General features: G+C 40.1%; 1 protein-coding gene across 3 annotated transcripts in view; it reads right to left on the reverse strand.

Annotated features, from left to right (window-relative positions):
* Nucleotides 1-15,237, reverse strand: part of zbtb46 (zinc finger and BTB domain containing 46) — a 50,253-nt gene that overhangs the window by 20,772 nt on the left and 14,244 nt on the right. For all 3 annotated transcript variants that reach the window (XM_077712361.1, XM_077712360.1, XM_077712359.1), the window contains exons 2-3: nt 13,270-13,490; nt 12,264-13,185 (exon numbers count right to left, since the gene is read on the reverse strand). In XM_077712361.1, coding sequence (XP_077568487.1) covers nt 12,264-13,185; nt 13,270-13,490 — 1,143 coding nt within the window. The remainder of the gene's footprint in view (nt 1-12,263; nt 13,186-13,269; nt 13,491-15,237) is intronic.

Genomic DNA, 15,237 nt, shown 5'->3' on the forward strand with positions numbered 1-15,237 from the left:
TTTGTCAATATTAAATTACAATCTGGCACAGTTCCACTCAATGAGGGAGTTCTATTGATGAACTGATCAAGATTGATGGATCGCTACACTCAATTTTACCAACTCTGAAATATGGCCTTGTTTAGTTGAACACAAAGCTCTTATTGCGAGGAGAATTAGGTGAATGCACAGTTTATTTGTGCCTTCTGTCATCTACGGCATCTGTTAAAATGGTATTTAATTGTTCTGATTGTCATTAGACACCAGTATGCTAACAAGAACTAGATTATTATATTATTTGTAGCTAAATGGGGAGTCCTTTCACAGGGAAAAAATGAGAGGGCGAAATTGGATAATTTCCCAATAGGGTTTGTTAATCACTGCTCATGTAAACAAGGAAGTTTCCTTTTGTCAAGACACGAGCAACAGCGTTTGCAGTTACAGCTCTTGCTGCTTTTAACTTTCATCTAAACTGTTTTGACAAAAAAACTATAAAGCTTGAAAAACTCACTAACTAGCTGCAAGTAGGGTTCATTAACAGCATAAACTCATATCTACTTAAAATCTGTGTTATTTTTTAGAAAACATGCAAAAAACGAACCATTTGTTGAAATATTAACATTTGCAAACACTTTAAATAATTTTGCAAAGAATGACTTTGGTAACAATTTCAAGCAAGTGAAGAAATATAATATTTTTGCTTTTGAGTGAAATCCAAATAATTGTGTCAACAGCAGCGCATCTTGAAAAGTGAGCTCAATTGTGTATATATTTGGTTTTAATGACCCATTTGGTTAAGCTAGCATCTTGTGTGCTATCCCCGACGGTCTGACAAAGGCATCGATATGAAAAGATGATAGGGCATTCCCAAACATAAACGAGAAGTTCCTTCACAAATTGCCCGTGTTGGTGCTTTAACATGTGATCATGGAAGCAACAGTACGTCCCTGCCCTCAGCTCATCTCTCCCATCTCTTAGCATTAAGACTGTTCCTCTCTGTGCTTGTATCCTTGGCAACCTGCCTCCAACAAAGGAGAGAGCTCTGGCCTCAACATGGGAGGGGTTCAGTGCCACGGAGAGGAAAAGCAAGGCCAAGGGAGATAGAGGGAGATGGAAAACTGGCAGACAGTCTGGGTAGCCAGGGAGAGTGATGGAGCAAGTTGCAGTGTTTATGGTGCACTTTGCTGTAGATCAAAATGAGCGAGGAGAGCTGAGGGTGAAACAGGAAGGAAGTGAGATAAACTGAGATGAAGGGAGGGGGCGCAGACCTGTGCAAGTTCCAGCCTTAGCTTTAGTAGACCTATGTGACTCTTGAGCTAATCGAGTGTATAGCATGACTTCAAATGTCACTTACCCTCACACGAAAGAATCTTTTTTTCTCTCTCTTATTCCAACACTGCAAGAATTGTGCTGCACTGCACTTCAAGTTGAATGAATTTAGGAAAACATTTGAACAAAGCCAAGATTTGCAGGCCCACACCCATCCAGTTTAACTCGGAGATGATAGAACGAGTATGGCGAGGAAACCAAAGTGAATGTGATCGTCTCCCATTACGCCACTGCTGAAAAGCCGCGGTATTGAGATTAATTACTTATGATCAAATCAGCAAAAGATTTGCAAGTTAAAGAGCAGTCCGCCGTCTGCCTCAACTTGCACACAGCCAGAACCGGTAGATAGCACAAAGCTGTAAAGCATGCCCCCCTATATTAATGATTAAGCATATTTATTGATTTCTTTTGGTATTCAGTGAAACATCAGCACATCTACTCCAAATTACTTGCCAACCCAATCCTGGCCCTACAAATGCCAGCACAGGCAAGAGTTTCAAGGGAACACATCGGCCAACTCCAAAATAAATGAAACAACAATAAAAAATAAGTATTTTATTAATACTGGAGCCATTTCTATTCCAGCATTTAATTCTTTAAATTGTCCCCAGAAACAATGGTCACGACCGGCATCATGCTGCTTTCTAACTTGCTACTACTTCCTAGTACTAGCGGTCCAGACAAACCTTGCCTATGATCTACTGAATCCCCATTTACAAAACCTTTTTTGGGGGTTTGCAGCTTTTCACTTTGACGGCAGTGCTTGGTCAGTATCCCCAGTGAAGGGGGCTCACCGTAGCACTTATTCGAGACTACAAATGTGTTATATTTCATATTTCCCCAGAGAGGAACATAGTGCTCAGGGAGGGCTCAAAATGGAACAAGGGGTTAGGACGCATGCATAGTACATACACAGACATACACACAAGCGCAGAAACACACACGGCAAGAGTCAGCACCCTGAGGAGAGCTACTGCTATCTTGCCCGGCTTCTCAAAACTGCTCTTCTCTCTGCCTCTTGGATGCTCTCATTAAGAAGCCATTAAAGAGAAGGTCAGCGTGAGACCACATGACCCCTTCCTAACCCCTGTAACACACCCCTGGGAGGGCTTAGAGATACACAACGTTGTATAGGATGTGCAAAATCAGATGGAAAGAGAGACATGAGGAAGGAAAAATATTACCAAAGGGAGAAAAAATATATACATTCAAATTCATAATGGAGGGCTCACCAAATACAAGATATGTTGTATTGTATTTACATTTAAAAAGTGCTATTGGTACCTAATGAGAATATAGAGAAGTGACAATTTAATATAAAATATTATAATGAAAGTGCCAAACAATTGTGATTATTCCATGAACTATTAAGATGTTTATCTTCACTGGGCTTTTTTTCATTTAGTGAAAATAGGGGGGGGGGAAACAATGGATTTATGTACTGTTTTTTAGAGCAGGTGTGGCAACACAGAAAACTGGAAACACATTTTAAAAAACAGAATAAAAAGGAGAATTTTGTGTATTTTGTCCTTTTATTGTTGCTGTAGTTTAATTAATGTTGCCACTTTGGTTCAGTTTCACATAAGGGACCAAAAACACATTTCAATGAAGTTACTGTACATCCTTCCTCTCATAGAGTTATAGTTACCGCAGTGGCTCAAAACTGGATGAAACTTTAATCATATATGAAAGAGATGAATCTGACTCACATAAGAGTACTTCAAGTCTAAGATGGAAAAAGTGAAGCTTAAATGAATTAGGGACACATGCAGAATGAATGAAAAGAAAGCAAATAGAAAGCAGTTAATTGAAATAAATAGATACATTTACTTCAACTTTCATCATTTTGGAGTTTGGGACTAAAACGGCTTGGCTGTTTCCTTAATCGGTCATTGGAATGCAGAGCGGGCGTATCCCGGTGTGAGTGTATGTTTTTTTTTTTGTTTTTTTTACGGAGTGTGTGTTTGTGCCAGACAGGAATCCCTAACCCCCACAGACTCCGGCTCCACTTATCAAGGCCTAAACAGAGGGTTAAGGAGAAGGAGAAGGGTCCGGGTGTCTCGCGCTATCAAAGCCCCTGTCACATACTCTCTCCTCAACTCCACAACACACGCACACACACACCAAACCTTGAAGCTGCATGTCTGGTGCTCCAGAGGAACCAGGCCAAGGCCCAACAGTCTCACCACGAAAAGAAAAAAGAACATCCAGTACAGCATCTATGTACATACCACACAAAATCATGACTCTGACTTAAATTTTCATCTCAGAATTCCAATACAAATCTAAGAAATGTCTTAGAAAATAAGAAATATCCCTACAAGTCCTTTTACTATCTACTCTGAGCATTACTTTTACAGCCGAGATCTTGAATGGATTAATGATAATTTAAAAACAAAAAGGAAGAACAAAACTGGGTTCTCCTGTTGTTGGAGGTGCAAGTTAAAAAGTTAAAAAGCCTCCAAGGAAATGATTTCGACATCATGTTTTCCCCTCCGTTTGCGTGTTTTCAAGTACGTACAGCGCTTTGACAAGCAGCAAATTCTCCTGGGGTGAGATAACAGTTTGCATCTGTGACGTTAGTTTACTAGGGAACTCTTGCAACTGCAACAGTTTTTTGCTGAGAAGGGCAGCCGGTTTGCCGTTTCCTTAGTACTGGTTTTGAGCTTGAAACATTCAGTTTATTCATGATGAACATTTAGGACTAAGTTGCAAGAACAAAGTGACGTTTGATGAAATTGGAAATAGCAAAAAACACTTGTACGAACATCGCTGAATTCGGATTCTAACTTACAGTAGCAAAGAATCCATCATCAGGAAAGAGAATGACTCGTGCCGGGTTAAAAAATGTGGGAAAATCTGTATCAGTTTGTCTATCCAGCCCTTTTAATTGTGTGTTTTGACAATGTGACATTGACTGGAAGTTCAGTCATTTCAAGGATTTCAGCAATAAATAAAGCACAGAGTGCTTTGCACAATGTACAAGATGGGATGGCGACGGGCTGGTCCAAACAGACGAAGGTTGGCGAGATAGTTGTGAAGGACAGATAGCTCGCTGTCTCCAACTCTTCTATCCAACACGCCCACCCACCCACGACTACACACTTATGTCTACGCAGCCTAAACTATAATTGTCCCCTGTGGTGATTTCAGCCTCTCCCTCCAAGTGCCTCCTTGCTGTGGGCCAACTCTGATGTATGATTAGCACGTTTGTCGTTATAAGGGGGATGGGGTTTCGACAAAGAGATGAAATGAGGGATGAAGTAGAAGGAAGTATGGAAGGGTGTGACCCTGGAAATGGGGGAAGGAGAGAAGAGAACAGTGTGGAGTGTGGTGAGCAAAAGGAGATTTTGTCCTCCAGTGGGAACACACACGCAGTTATATATGTGCCTGTATATACATATATATAGTATGTAATGTGTGTCTATAAGAATATAATGTAACTACATACATACAGCCATTCACATAAATCAATTTGATTGAAGCTTGGGCTCCATGTGCATACAGTACATGAGCTCAATGCCTCAATGACTGTGACACACCCACTGGCTGTAAACCTCTACATCCTGTGCAGGTTGTCCGTTTAGTCCAAACATCACACAACCCCCCCACCTACGCCTCCCTTTCCCCACATGGTTTCTCTTCCCAACTGGTGTGGCGGGGGTGGAGGCCACGGTGGAAGCGGGCATAGTGAAGAGAACAAAGCTACCTTGCTCAAATAAACACAGCCAGGGAGGACCTCCGGTGTTGGTTGAAAATGACAGAGGGCAAAAATTCAGACATCAGCGAACCCTAATGCCCCTTCATACAATAGTAGCTTCTGCTTTTGTTTTTTTTTTCAGATTGGACTTTTTCGCTTGTGCTCAATAAGCTCCTAATGACCGTCAGCACAGCCAGACAAGGCATAGCCCCGCGGTGCTGCCAGGCTCATGGATACAGGTTGCATTATCAGAGATCATATCAGTGCACACACACACACATCACCTGAAGAAAAGCCACACCATCAAGCTCACGTGGTTTTTACAGTGAAAATCAACATGTAGATTTTTATATTTCATTAGTGTATCACTGTTCCTCTATTTATTTGGAAATGTAACACAGACACATTAATGGTAAAAACCTAATTGTTTCCTTTGAGACTACCACACAAAAACAATAAAGACCAAAACCAAACACATCAATCTTTTTTCATTTTAAATTTCTTTCTTTTCTTGTTTTTTTTCATTCTGTTTTTTCACAATTCACATGGGGCCTTCTTATCATTTACCTTGAAACACAGACAATAACTGTACATAAACATAAATGCTGCAAATATATGTATAGACATATACAGTGGTACCTACGAAATTAATTATTTCCAGAATTGGTTTAGTAAATTTTTATGTATAAATGCTGTAATTTGTTCCAAAGGTCCTCAATATAGTACTAACAATCTAAAGCCTTTCACAAATGTATGTGGACGATGCGAAAAAAGTTACTGGTTCATGACACCATGAGGATCCAATGATTTTGGTCTACAATAAAATTGTTAAGAAAAAATGATCTAGTCTGATCTAGGTGATGCAAATTCCTATAGTGATTACATGAAGTGATTTCCAATAATGTTAAAACAGAAGTAACTGTGGGTGAGGGTTCTGCCGTGAATTGTGTAGCCACAGTTACCTCCTGACCCGCCCACCTATGCACGCTGTGCCAATAGGACATCCTGCCATATGCACTCTGGCTCATTCTTAAACCTGACTGATGAATGCCAAAAGAAGTGGGGGGCGTGTGCATTTATAGAACATGAGCAGGGGTGTCTGTATATACTGCATGCATCTAGAGGGGGAGCGCTTATATTATGTGGTGGGCGACGGCCAACTTGAGCACATGCACGTGCCCATCCCAGGTGCAGGCAGGGTGGGATGTCTAATCTTAAACACCCCCGCACCCTCATTTCCTTAGCATGGAGAAGGTGGAGAATGAGAAATCGGTTGAGGGGGCTGCCAGACATTCAATTCAAGATTTTTATTTTTCCTGTCAAAGGTAGCTTGATTTAAGGCATTGAATTAAAAATAGAGCACATTTAGAGAACGCAAAGCTGCGAGAGAACAAGACAGACAGCAAGAGTGTGAAAAATGGTGTGAATGTTTGCAAGTAGGAAAAAGGAGCTTTTTACTTGGTGGACTGCCTATCATGTCCAGCAGGATGTGAGGTCATACGACTAGGATGGCTGGTGGGCGGTGAGAAAAAGGCTGTGGTTGCCACAGCGATAATATAACTTTTTTATTTATTTATCTTTTTACTAAAACAAAATGAAGCTTTCAATAAAAAGAAAAGAAAACTAGGGGAAGAACAGCCTGGTGCAGAGGAGGTGGGGCAGACAGGCCACAAGAGTCAATAGGATGGGAGGAAAAAGGCTGAAATGATCATGTGTGTAGTCTGAGGACAAAGGCAAATAGGAGGTGGGGGGCGACTGAGGGGGAAACGGTGAGGTGTGGAACACAATGCGAGACATCAGATAAAGGAGGCACTGTTGAAAAAGTGAGAAAGACGAAGCAGAGGCCAGAAAAAAGAAGACCGAAAGAAAGGAGGGTTGAGTGGGGGGGGCTTCAATGTGATGGAGTAGTCATCCAACACAAGCGTCTGGAGTAGCAAGCCGTGAAGAAAAGGGTGCAAATTAACTCCACACAATAAGAAATATTAAATTTATTTTGGCTTTTAATGAAGGAGTGAATTATGGAGGAAATATGAGAGGCGATTATCAAAACTAAAAAGTGAGGAGAAGCGAATGAAAAAAGTGGAAAGGGATGGGGGGGGGGGTGAAAGCTGTTCATGGTGTTTTAAATATTAAACCTATTTCAAGTTTAATGAAGTGCAAATACAATTGGGAGAGACTTAACTGGAATACAGAGAGAAAAGGGGCGAAGGGGGGATCTGATTCATTATTTTAAGTGTTCACCTTTAGACTGCAGAGGCTTGGGGAGACGGGGTGGAAGAAGAGAGAGAGAGAAGAAGAGCGAAAGTTGATGTGGCAGTTCAAACATGAGGTGTGCAGAGGGGGATGCCTGTCTGTAGACCTCAGGTAAGAGTTCTTAAGGCCTCACAGCTCAAGAGGGTGAGACTCTCAGCACCAAAAACAACAAAAAAATGTAGTACAAGCCTAACCAACAGGAATAAGAAAGCTTTGACTAGGAAACATTTTTTTCTTGTCCTTGTGGGCATGTTTGAGCGAGAGTTGCCGAAGAGAGGAGAGTCAACTAAAGATGTTAGATTTAGAAGAAGAAAAAAACATTTTTTTGAAGTAATCTGTGTACAACAGCTAGAGGGAAATGGCAAGAACAACCCACATGTCTGAACTCTGTCAGTGAGTGTTTCATGCTGGTCTTTTACCAAGTTGCCAAAATTCCCGCAAGCTCTCCTGAAAGGTCATTGAAACATTTCAATAAAAGTAATAAATAAATAACATTATTATTGTGTAGTGTTGGTAGTGCTACTGTCAACAATAAAGTAGGGGTGTTCTTGCTGGTACAACTAAATGAAAACCTCATTTAAAGCTAAATGTATAATTTGCTGAAATACTCTAAAATCAGTAAATATTAAAAAAAAGTGATAGGAAATTAATTTTAATTTAATTAGAAATTATAATAGACCACTTGTGCCCACAACAGTGTAAATACATTTCTACAGAGTATATCTACAGGATATGTATTTAATATTGACATAGTGTTGTAAAATAATTTGGATTTAAAGTAGTTACAAATACATCATATCCTTGCTTGCATTACCCTTGGAGTGAATATTTGTATTGGCATTATCTAGACATGAATATTTGTATTTAATATTAAAAAAAACACAAATTGGTGCCTAATTGGCGTTTGAGCATATGTACTTGGTACATGATATCTCAACAGTCTCAGAGCCATTGTTTTTTTTTTTTTTCACTCTGAAAGCCTTCAATGAGGCAGAAATTTACACATTGTAGTTTATAAAGGGAAATAATCTAATTGGGTGTCTGTATATTTTCTGAAATCAAATTCCTGAGAGGCATTTTTGAAGTGTGAGATGCAAAATGAGAGGATGGGGTAATATTTAGCATCATTGGCACACCTTTTTTATATATATATATTTTTTTTTTTGATAAAATGACAGTCTTTGATCTTGGGGATGCGTTTTATCCCAGTTGAGGCAAAAACAGTTGATAGTAGGCTAAAAATAATTTCAGGTAATTGTTAAAAGGTTTGCGACATCAGCTGGCAGGACTGGAGACTATTTAAAACTTGTCTTTTGAAATTGTCAGCACAAATAAAATAGAAGAAGAAACAAAATACACACAGATAATCAGATTAGTGGATCCAGTCTACAAAAAAATAGTTCAGAGTTTCAGGGGTTTTTTTGCAAGTGAACGGCTCAAATATTTGTCTCTGCACAAAAGGTGAACATCAGACAAGCGCATATCACATGCAACAGACAGGAAGTCGAGCGTGAGGTGGCCCAAATAATAACATCAAGTGAACACAGCAGATGTTCGCAAAGGGAAGAGGATCTAAAGAAATCAAATCCTCATCCGTGCTACTGTTTATGTCAGCATGGACACGCAACCTATGAAATGAACAGCGAGACGCGCATCTTAAATACAACCATACATTATCCGTATGTGAGGAAATAATCCATTCAAATCCTTTGTCAGGAAATCTTTGTGTTGTCATGTTGTTAACATTTGGAAAACATCAATAATGATCATGAAAAGTAAAGTACTGTAGATGTGGATGAACTAACAGATTATGTACCGATAGATATGTCCTCCTTGCATATATGTGTGTTGTATGTAGTAGCTTTAAATAGAGCTGTAGTCGACTTTCTAATTCCCTAGACATCCGTTGGGCCCTACATCTGATTCAAATCTCAAACTGCAGGTGACAAAATCCTTTACTTACAGAGACTTAAGACTTAAGTGGACATAAGCCTGAACAGATCCAGTGTATTTTTGACCGACACTTGGAATAAACTGATGCTATTTTTGTTCAGATTTTTTCTTAGGTGGGGCGAAAGAATTTACTGGATTTACATGGTAGAGCAGAAGAATGCTCAATCAACCAAAACATCACGCCACCCTAGTAAAGGGTCTACTGTATTTGCCGCTGAGTCAATAATAACCTCACGAAACCCGTTCAGGAATAATCCCCTTCCACCCTCCATAAACAAACAGAAACCGCCGTTTTGGAACAATACTCAATACACATTGGTAATCGTATTCAAAATGTCATATAAAAACATTCTTTAGTGCAAAGTTTATTTTTCGGTCAACCAGAGGGAGGTCTCAAAATGCCCCTTTGGTTTTCTTGGGGAAATCATTAACGAAAATTGCTACTCTCGTTATTCGTGCATTTGTTCATAACGCGATTTGGTGTGCATCAATCCTCTGAAACTGATTTTTTTGTCTCAGGTCTGGAGTCAGGTCAGGTGTAGACTAAATTGCCAGATTATAATTGTTACCCCTTCATTATTTGTGCATGGAGCAGAATGAAATTTGCTCCATAAAATATAGTAAGGCAATATAGGCATTATAGTAGGTAAGTAAATGAATTGATCCTCAAAATCGGCTTTTGTATTTTTTGTCTCTTGGCTGTATTACATTAATTAAGTTCGAAATTCTAAATTGTTATTCCACTGTGATCCGAGGAATGGGTCACAAAAAAAAAAAGAAGTTTCCATGACTTACACTTAAAGTTGTAGTTATTTCGAAGTGATCTCAAGATTGTAGGGAATGAACCAATTTGTCAACGCTTCGACTTTGCCATGCCCCCACGACTGTTAATGCGTTATGCCGTTTCTCACGTGACCAAACATGTGCTTTTGCAATTTGAACAAACAACATGGATGGAGCAAAATCAATAGGTCATGAGGAGGACAGCTTGTAGAGACAAATGAGCTGCAGTAGCACGTTTACTGTGTGGAAGCATGCTACAAAAATGAGAGTAGATTATGCAAATAATCACTTTGATTTACAATCTTTTACCTTTCAAGAGAATGGAAAGTAGTTAATAATTGTTTCAAACTGGAATTGGATGACTTGGTGAAATGCACCTACTAGATTAATTCTTTAAACATCTTCAATTCATCTTGGCAAGTAAAATAGAGGCCATCTTCTGGGTGCTTAAATATCCTCTTTGGGCAAAGTTAAGTAACTTTGCAAATGCACTGATGCTTGGTTCTTTACTGCCATGTTTATTTATATTGTCGTTTAATGTGATGTCATGAAATAATGCCGGCTTTGCCTGGAGCACAATAGTTATACCGATTTAGTTTTAACTACAAATAAGATTTCAAACAGTAACAAAGTTATCAAAATGCACTATTAAGAAGAACGTAATCGGCTTAACGCTACGCAGACACTCTAGTCTTTGTCATGGTGACCTGTGTAGGAAAGTCAAGAGGAGGGTGCTTGGGGTGTAGAAATATAATACAGGGTTTAAGTGTTAAAATATCTCTGTCAGCAACAAAAGCCCCCCCCCACCTCATCCACATAGAGGGTACGATGTTCTCTGTCGGAGCCCACGACTGATGATCAGAGAGCAATGTGAACCCCCTACCACCCTAATCCGGTCATCTGAAGGGGCCCACCAACACACATTGCACCTGGGCCATGTTCACATTTGTTCCGTCACTAAAGAGAAAATTATAACCTCTGACTCTTTCTAAAAAACTGAAATAATTAAGATCAATAAACAATCAATCAATCAAAAAACGAAATAATTCCTAAATGACAAGCTGTACTTTTAAACAATAAGGAAGAAGATGATTTAGGATACCGATTGCTAGAAGACAATTTTTTTGCCCATTTTTGCACGTTTTTCTTTGATAATACCCCAAACATGTAACACTTTCTTCAACACGTCCAGCTTTTTCCTTACGCTTGCCCTTTCCAGAGGTCCTTCCCTAAATCCCGCAGAGAGGGGGAGGAGCTTAGGATAGTGAGGACGCACTAGTAATCCGTGCGGTGACCCAGGTCAATTCAATTATCCTGTTTTCTTTAGCTGTGCGACGTGTGTGCCCATTTCACAGCCAACTCCCTTAATGCGCCCAGGATTAGCTTCTCTTACTTTTAATGATCTAACTATCGACGCCTTGGGCCCACGGCGCACTTAAACCCCTCCAATACACACTCACACATTCACACGGGCAGGTACGCCTTTGTGAAGAATTAGTTTTTGTGCAAAGAAAATAATTAACTAGAAAGAAGCCAGAGAGGTGCGCTCGAATAAAGTTTATTTTAATGTGAAATTTGATTTGCTTTTTGTTGGGGGTGAGTGAATGCGAGTGTGTTAGTTACATAAACAAAAGCAAAAAGTGGATTGTATCATCTATCTGCATTTAACCCCATTTCACCTCACACCTCCAAGATTTGAGATAATCATCTTAGTCCTAACACGTTAGTGTGGAAGCGAGCTAATCTGAACCGTGGAGGAGGAAAAGAGGTCATTGTTGCCTAGTAAACTTCAGTCCAAAGCAAGGTCAAAAATTTACATGCTGTACGGAAGGATGTTGTTGGAAAAGCCAACTCGTTGGAGGGATTGAATTTGAGAACCAACTCAAATCAAATTATAAAATTCTGACTGAAACGAACTAAAGTTACCCAATATGCAAAGCAAAAATTGGGTTATTTTTACTGTATTCCTGTTAACAAATTAAAGTAATATTCAGCTATCAACTTCCAAACCATTAATTGATAAAAACGGACCAAGGTTTCGCAGACTTTGTACCCACTTATTTAAGTCATCACACCCTCAGGGGTAAGAATGGTGGCCTGGGAGTTTAGCTTTAAACAGAAATGCTGTAAAACACAGTAGCCAAGAGAGGGTTATGTGCAGTATGCTATTTTAGCAGGCGTTTTTGTCACCAAATGCCAACATCCTAACTCATATTAACGGAACAGCAAAAGCAAGAGAGGGTTAATCAGTCAAGTGAATTCATACCTGGGATGTCCTGTCCATTGTAGTTCCAGCCGGCTACAGCGAGCATGGATGGTAGCGGAGATCCAGGCCTACTGTCCCTCTCTCTTTCCCTTTCTCTTTCTCGCTCTCTGTCCCAATTCCTCTCAGCCTGCTGGGTTATATGTCTGACCGTATCTTTGTTCTTCCTGTTCTTCCTCCGCCCCGATCCCGATAGTGGTTGCCAAGATCCATCCCCACCTGCACTTGTGACCCCTGCCATCTGATCCCTTTGGCTCTGGGCTGCACCCCTAGGGGTGTCCCGGGGATGCGAAGATGAGGCAGGGGACACCTGTTCCTCTTTGACATTGACGGGTCTGTAGTCGTGTGGCCAAGCAGGCTGGGAGTCGTGACATGTTTCCTCTTGACTCTCGTGACTCTTGGGAGGCTCTTGGTCCTCCTTGCTGTACGTGCTACCTCCCTCGTGGCAGCTGGCGATGGCCGAGTCTCCGGAGGAGTTGGCGGGGCTAGTGCGGCGCGCCAGCCAGGGGGAGGTACTTCGACCAGACATGATGGAGGCCAGGGCTTCGGAGGCCATACCTACTATCCCACCTCCTCCTAAGCCGGCGACCACCCCTGTTCCCGTTAGGCCAACTCCTCCAGCACTTCCGACGCCAGCTCCTATGCCAGCAGAGACGACGGCTCCCATTTCAAAGTCAGCCAGTTCGTCGGCCATCTCAGAACGGATGCTGATGTCCAGGGCGGCCTTGATGAAGCTGTGGCACGCTTGGACAATGTCTGTCATTTGCAGGTAGCTGGCCGCCGACATGACTTCAATGACGTTCTTGCTTGTTAGGGCGAGGTGGGCTGAGTACATGAAGTCGAGAATGGCTTTGAAGCCCGTCGCAGTGACAATGTCCAGGTGAGTTACTGTAGTCTGATGGTGAGGCTCTGAACCTTTTTTAACCTGTGGCATTGGAAGGAGTAGGGTTTACATTGTGCAACAACAGAAATAGCTCTCAGGTCAAAAGGTCAAGTCTGGAACATTCACCTGGCAGTAAAGTGTTTTGAAGTAGCGAGAGGATCCCAGGAGGATGTTCTTGTGGGCCTTGAAGATCTTTCCATCCACTATGACACAGGCATCACAGAGGATGCCATGTTGCCTCTGCTCATTGAGCTCTCGCAGGAGCTGACGGTAGTGAGAGGAAATCTCCATGTCCTCCTTCCTGTTGTTCATCTGGGTAGCTGAACAAAAGCCTCGCTTGCACAATTCTAAAAAGGAACAAAAATACATTTCTTTGAGTATAAATAAATCAAGCTGATTTTAATCTTTACATGGTCACAACTCTTACTACAAACAACCAGCATATCTTAAAGCTAAATTAAATTTTTGTGTCCTCAGGGTTGTTTAATATGACAATAACTCATTTAATACAAAACCACTAGTAAGTCCCATTTTAGACCCCAAAAGTATTTATTAGGTGAACTATGAAGGCAAGTGTTCAATATTCATTGACCACACTTGACAGTGTTTCTATGCTTCACTTTTAATAGCCATGGAACATGTGAATTTATGAATATAATAATCTTTTATTTTAAAAAATAATATGCACAGTTTAAATGGTATTGGTACTGTCATATATAAATAAAGTATGAAACAGTCTGGAAAGGATACCACTATATTGTATTTTAATAATGTCTTTTGAGAGGCTCCACTTCTTACAATGACAGACTTATTTTTAAATAAAATAACTATGATATACTGCCAACATTGGTAAATGGTCTGCACTGTACTAATTCATTTTGCTTTTGATGAACTGACAGCGCTTATATCAAATGTTAACGAAGTGGAAGACGGTTGAGATATTATTGCTTCCATGAAGGCCTGAAGCATTATTTTTAAGGATGCTGTATTACGTGAATGACTTCACGTGAAATGAAGTCAAGTGAAAACTGTAATTTATCTGCTTCGCACAGTAATTAACAGTTGTGTCAAAAAAAAGTACGGGTGTAAAATGAGTGTCAAACAAATCATGCGGAATGTTGGAAACAAAATATGGGAACAGTAAACATTTTTTTTTCTTCTGATGTTGTTTCAATTCGAACGTAAGGGAGAATAAAGTGTATTTAGCAAAAAAAAAAAAAGGCACACAAGTTTAGGTACATTCAATAATCAATGTGGTATAAAGACAATGACATCAATAGAAGCCACATCTCAACTGCTGTAGTTTGATGTCTAAAAAAAGCTCAGCAATAAATACACCAAAATCTTTGTGTTTAAACACTGCCTGACAGGTTGACTTGAGTGCGTGTGTGTCAGTGTAAAAATGTGTGTGTGCATGTATTTGATCTCATGAGATGTGACAGTTACATTGCAACATTTTCACTAATGAGTTAAGAAAGATGAAAAAAAATTAAATAAATAAAACACACAATACAATGGCCAGCCGCCAAGCACGGAATTTAGCATTAAATCAATAGAGACGGCAAGACAAAACTGGCTTGAACTTTCACCCTAGCGCTTTTCGAAACGTTCAGTCTGGGTGATGGATGCTGAACACTAGAAAGACTAGCCCGTTCACGACAATCAGGTGACATAAGTATGCTTAAATAAAAACATACGGTTATGAATTGTTTTTTTATAAAAGTAACATGAAGGTTTGAGCCATATATGAATGAATTCGCTCACCCTGAACAAAGTGCCTGCCTGGGATGTGTAGTATCTTCACAGTAATGTGTGAACACAGTATATGGCACTGGATTTTGTAGTAAAAAAAAGGGCTGTGTTCAGGCAGTTGTAAAAGCTGTTCAAAGAAAATAAAACATTGGAAAACTTTTTCCCTGACCTGTCCAAATATCCTGTTCTTATAGTTCATTGAGACGTGCCATATCTTGAGAAATCTTTGTCCCGAAAGATGTCTAAATTAAAACCCAATAACATTTGATTTTAAACCAGCCATGTTCCTCTATAACTGAAACCCACCCACTAATATTCAAATTTAAATACTAATAAATAAAA

Source organism: Stigmatopora nigra, chromosome 1 (assembly GCF_051989575.1).
Source record: "Stigmatopora nigra isolate UIUO_SnigA chromosome 1, RoL_Snig_1.1, whole genome shotgun sequence".
In the NCBI taxonomy this organism is placed as follows: domain Eukaryota; kingdom Metazoa; phylum Chordata; class Actinopteri; order Syngnathiformes; family Syngnathidae; genus Stigmatopora; species Stigmatopora nigra.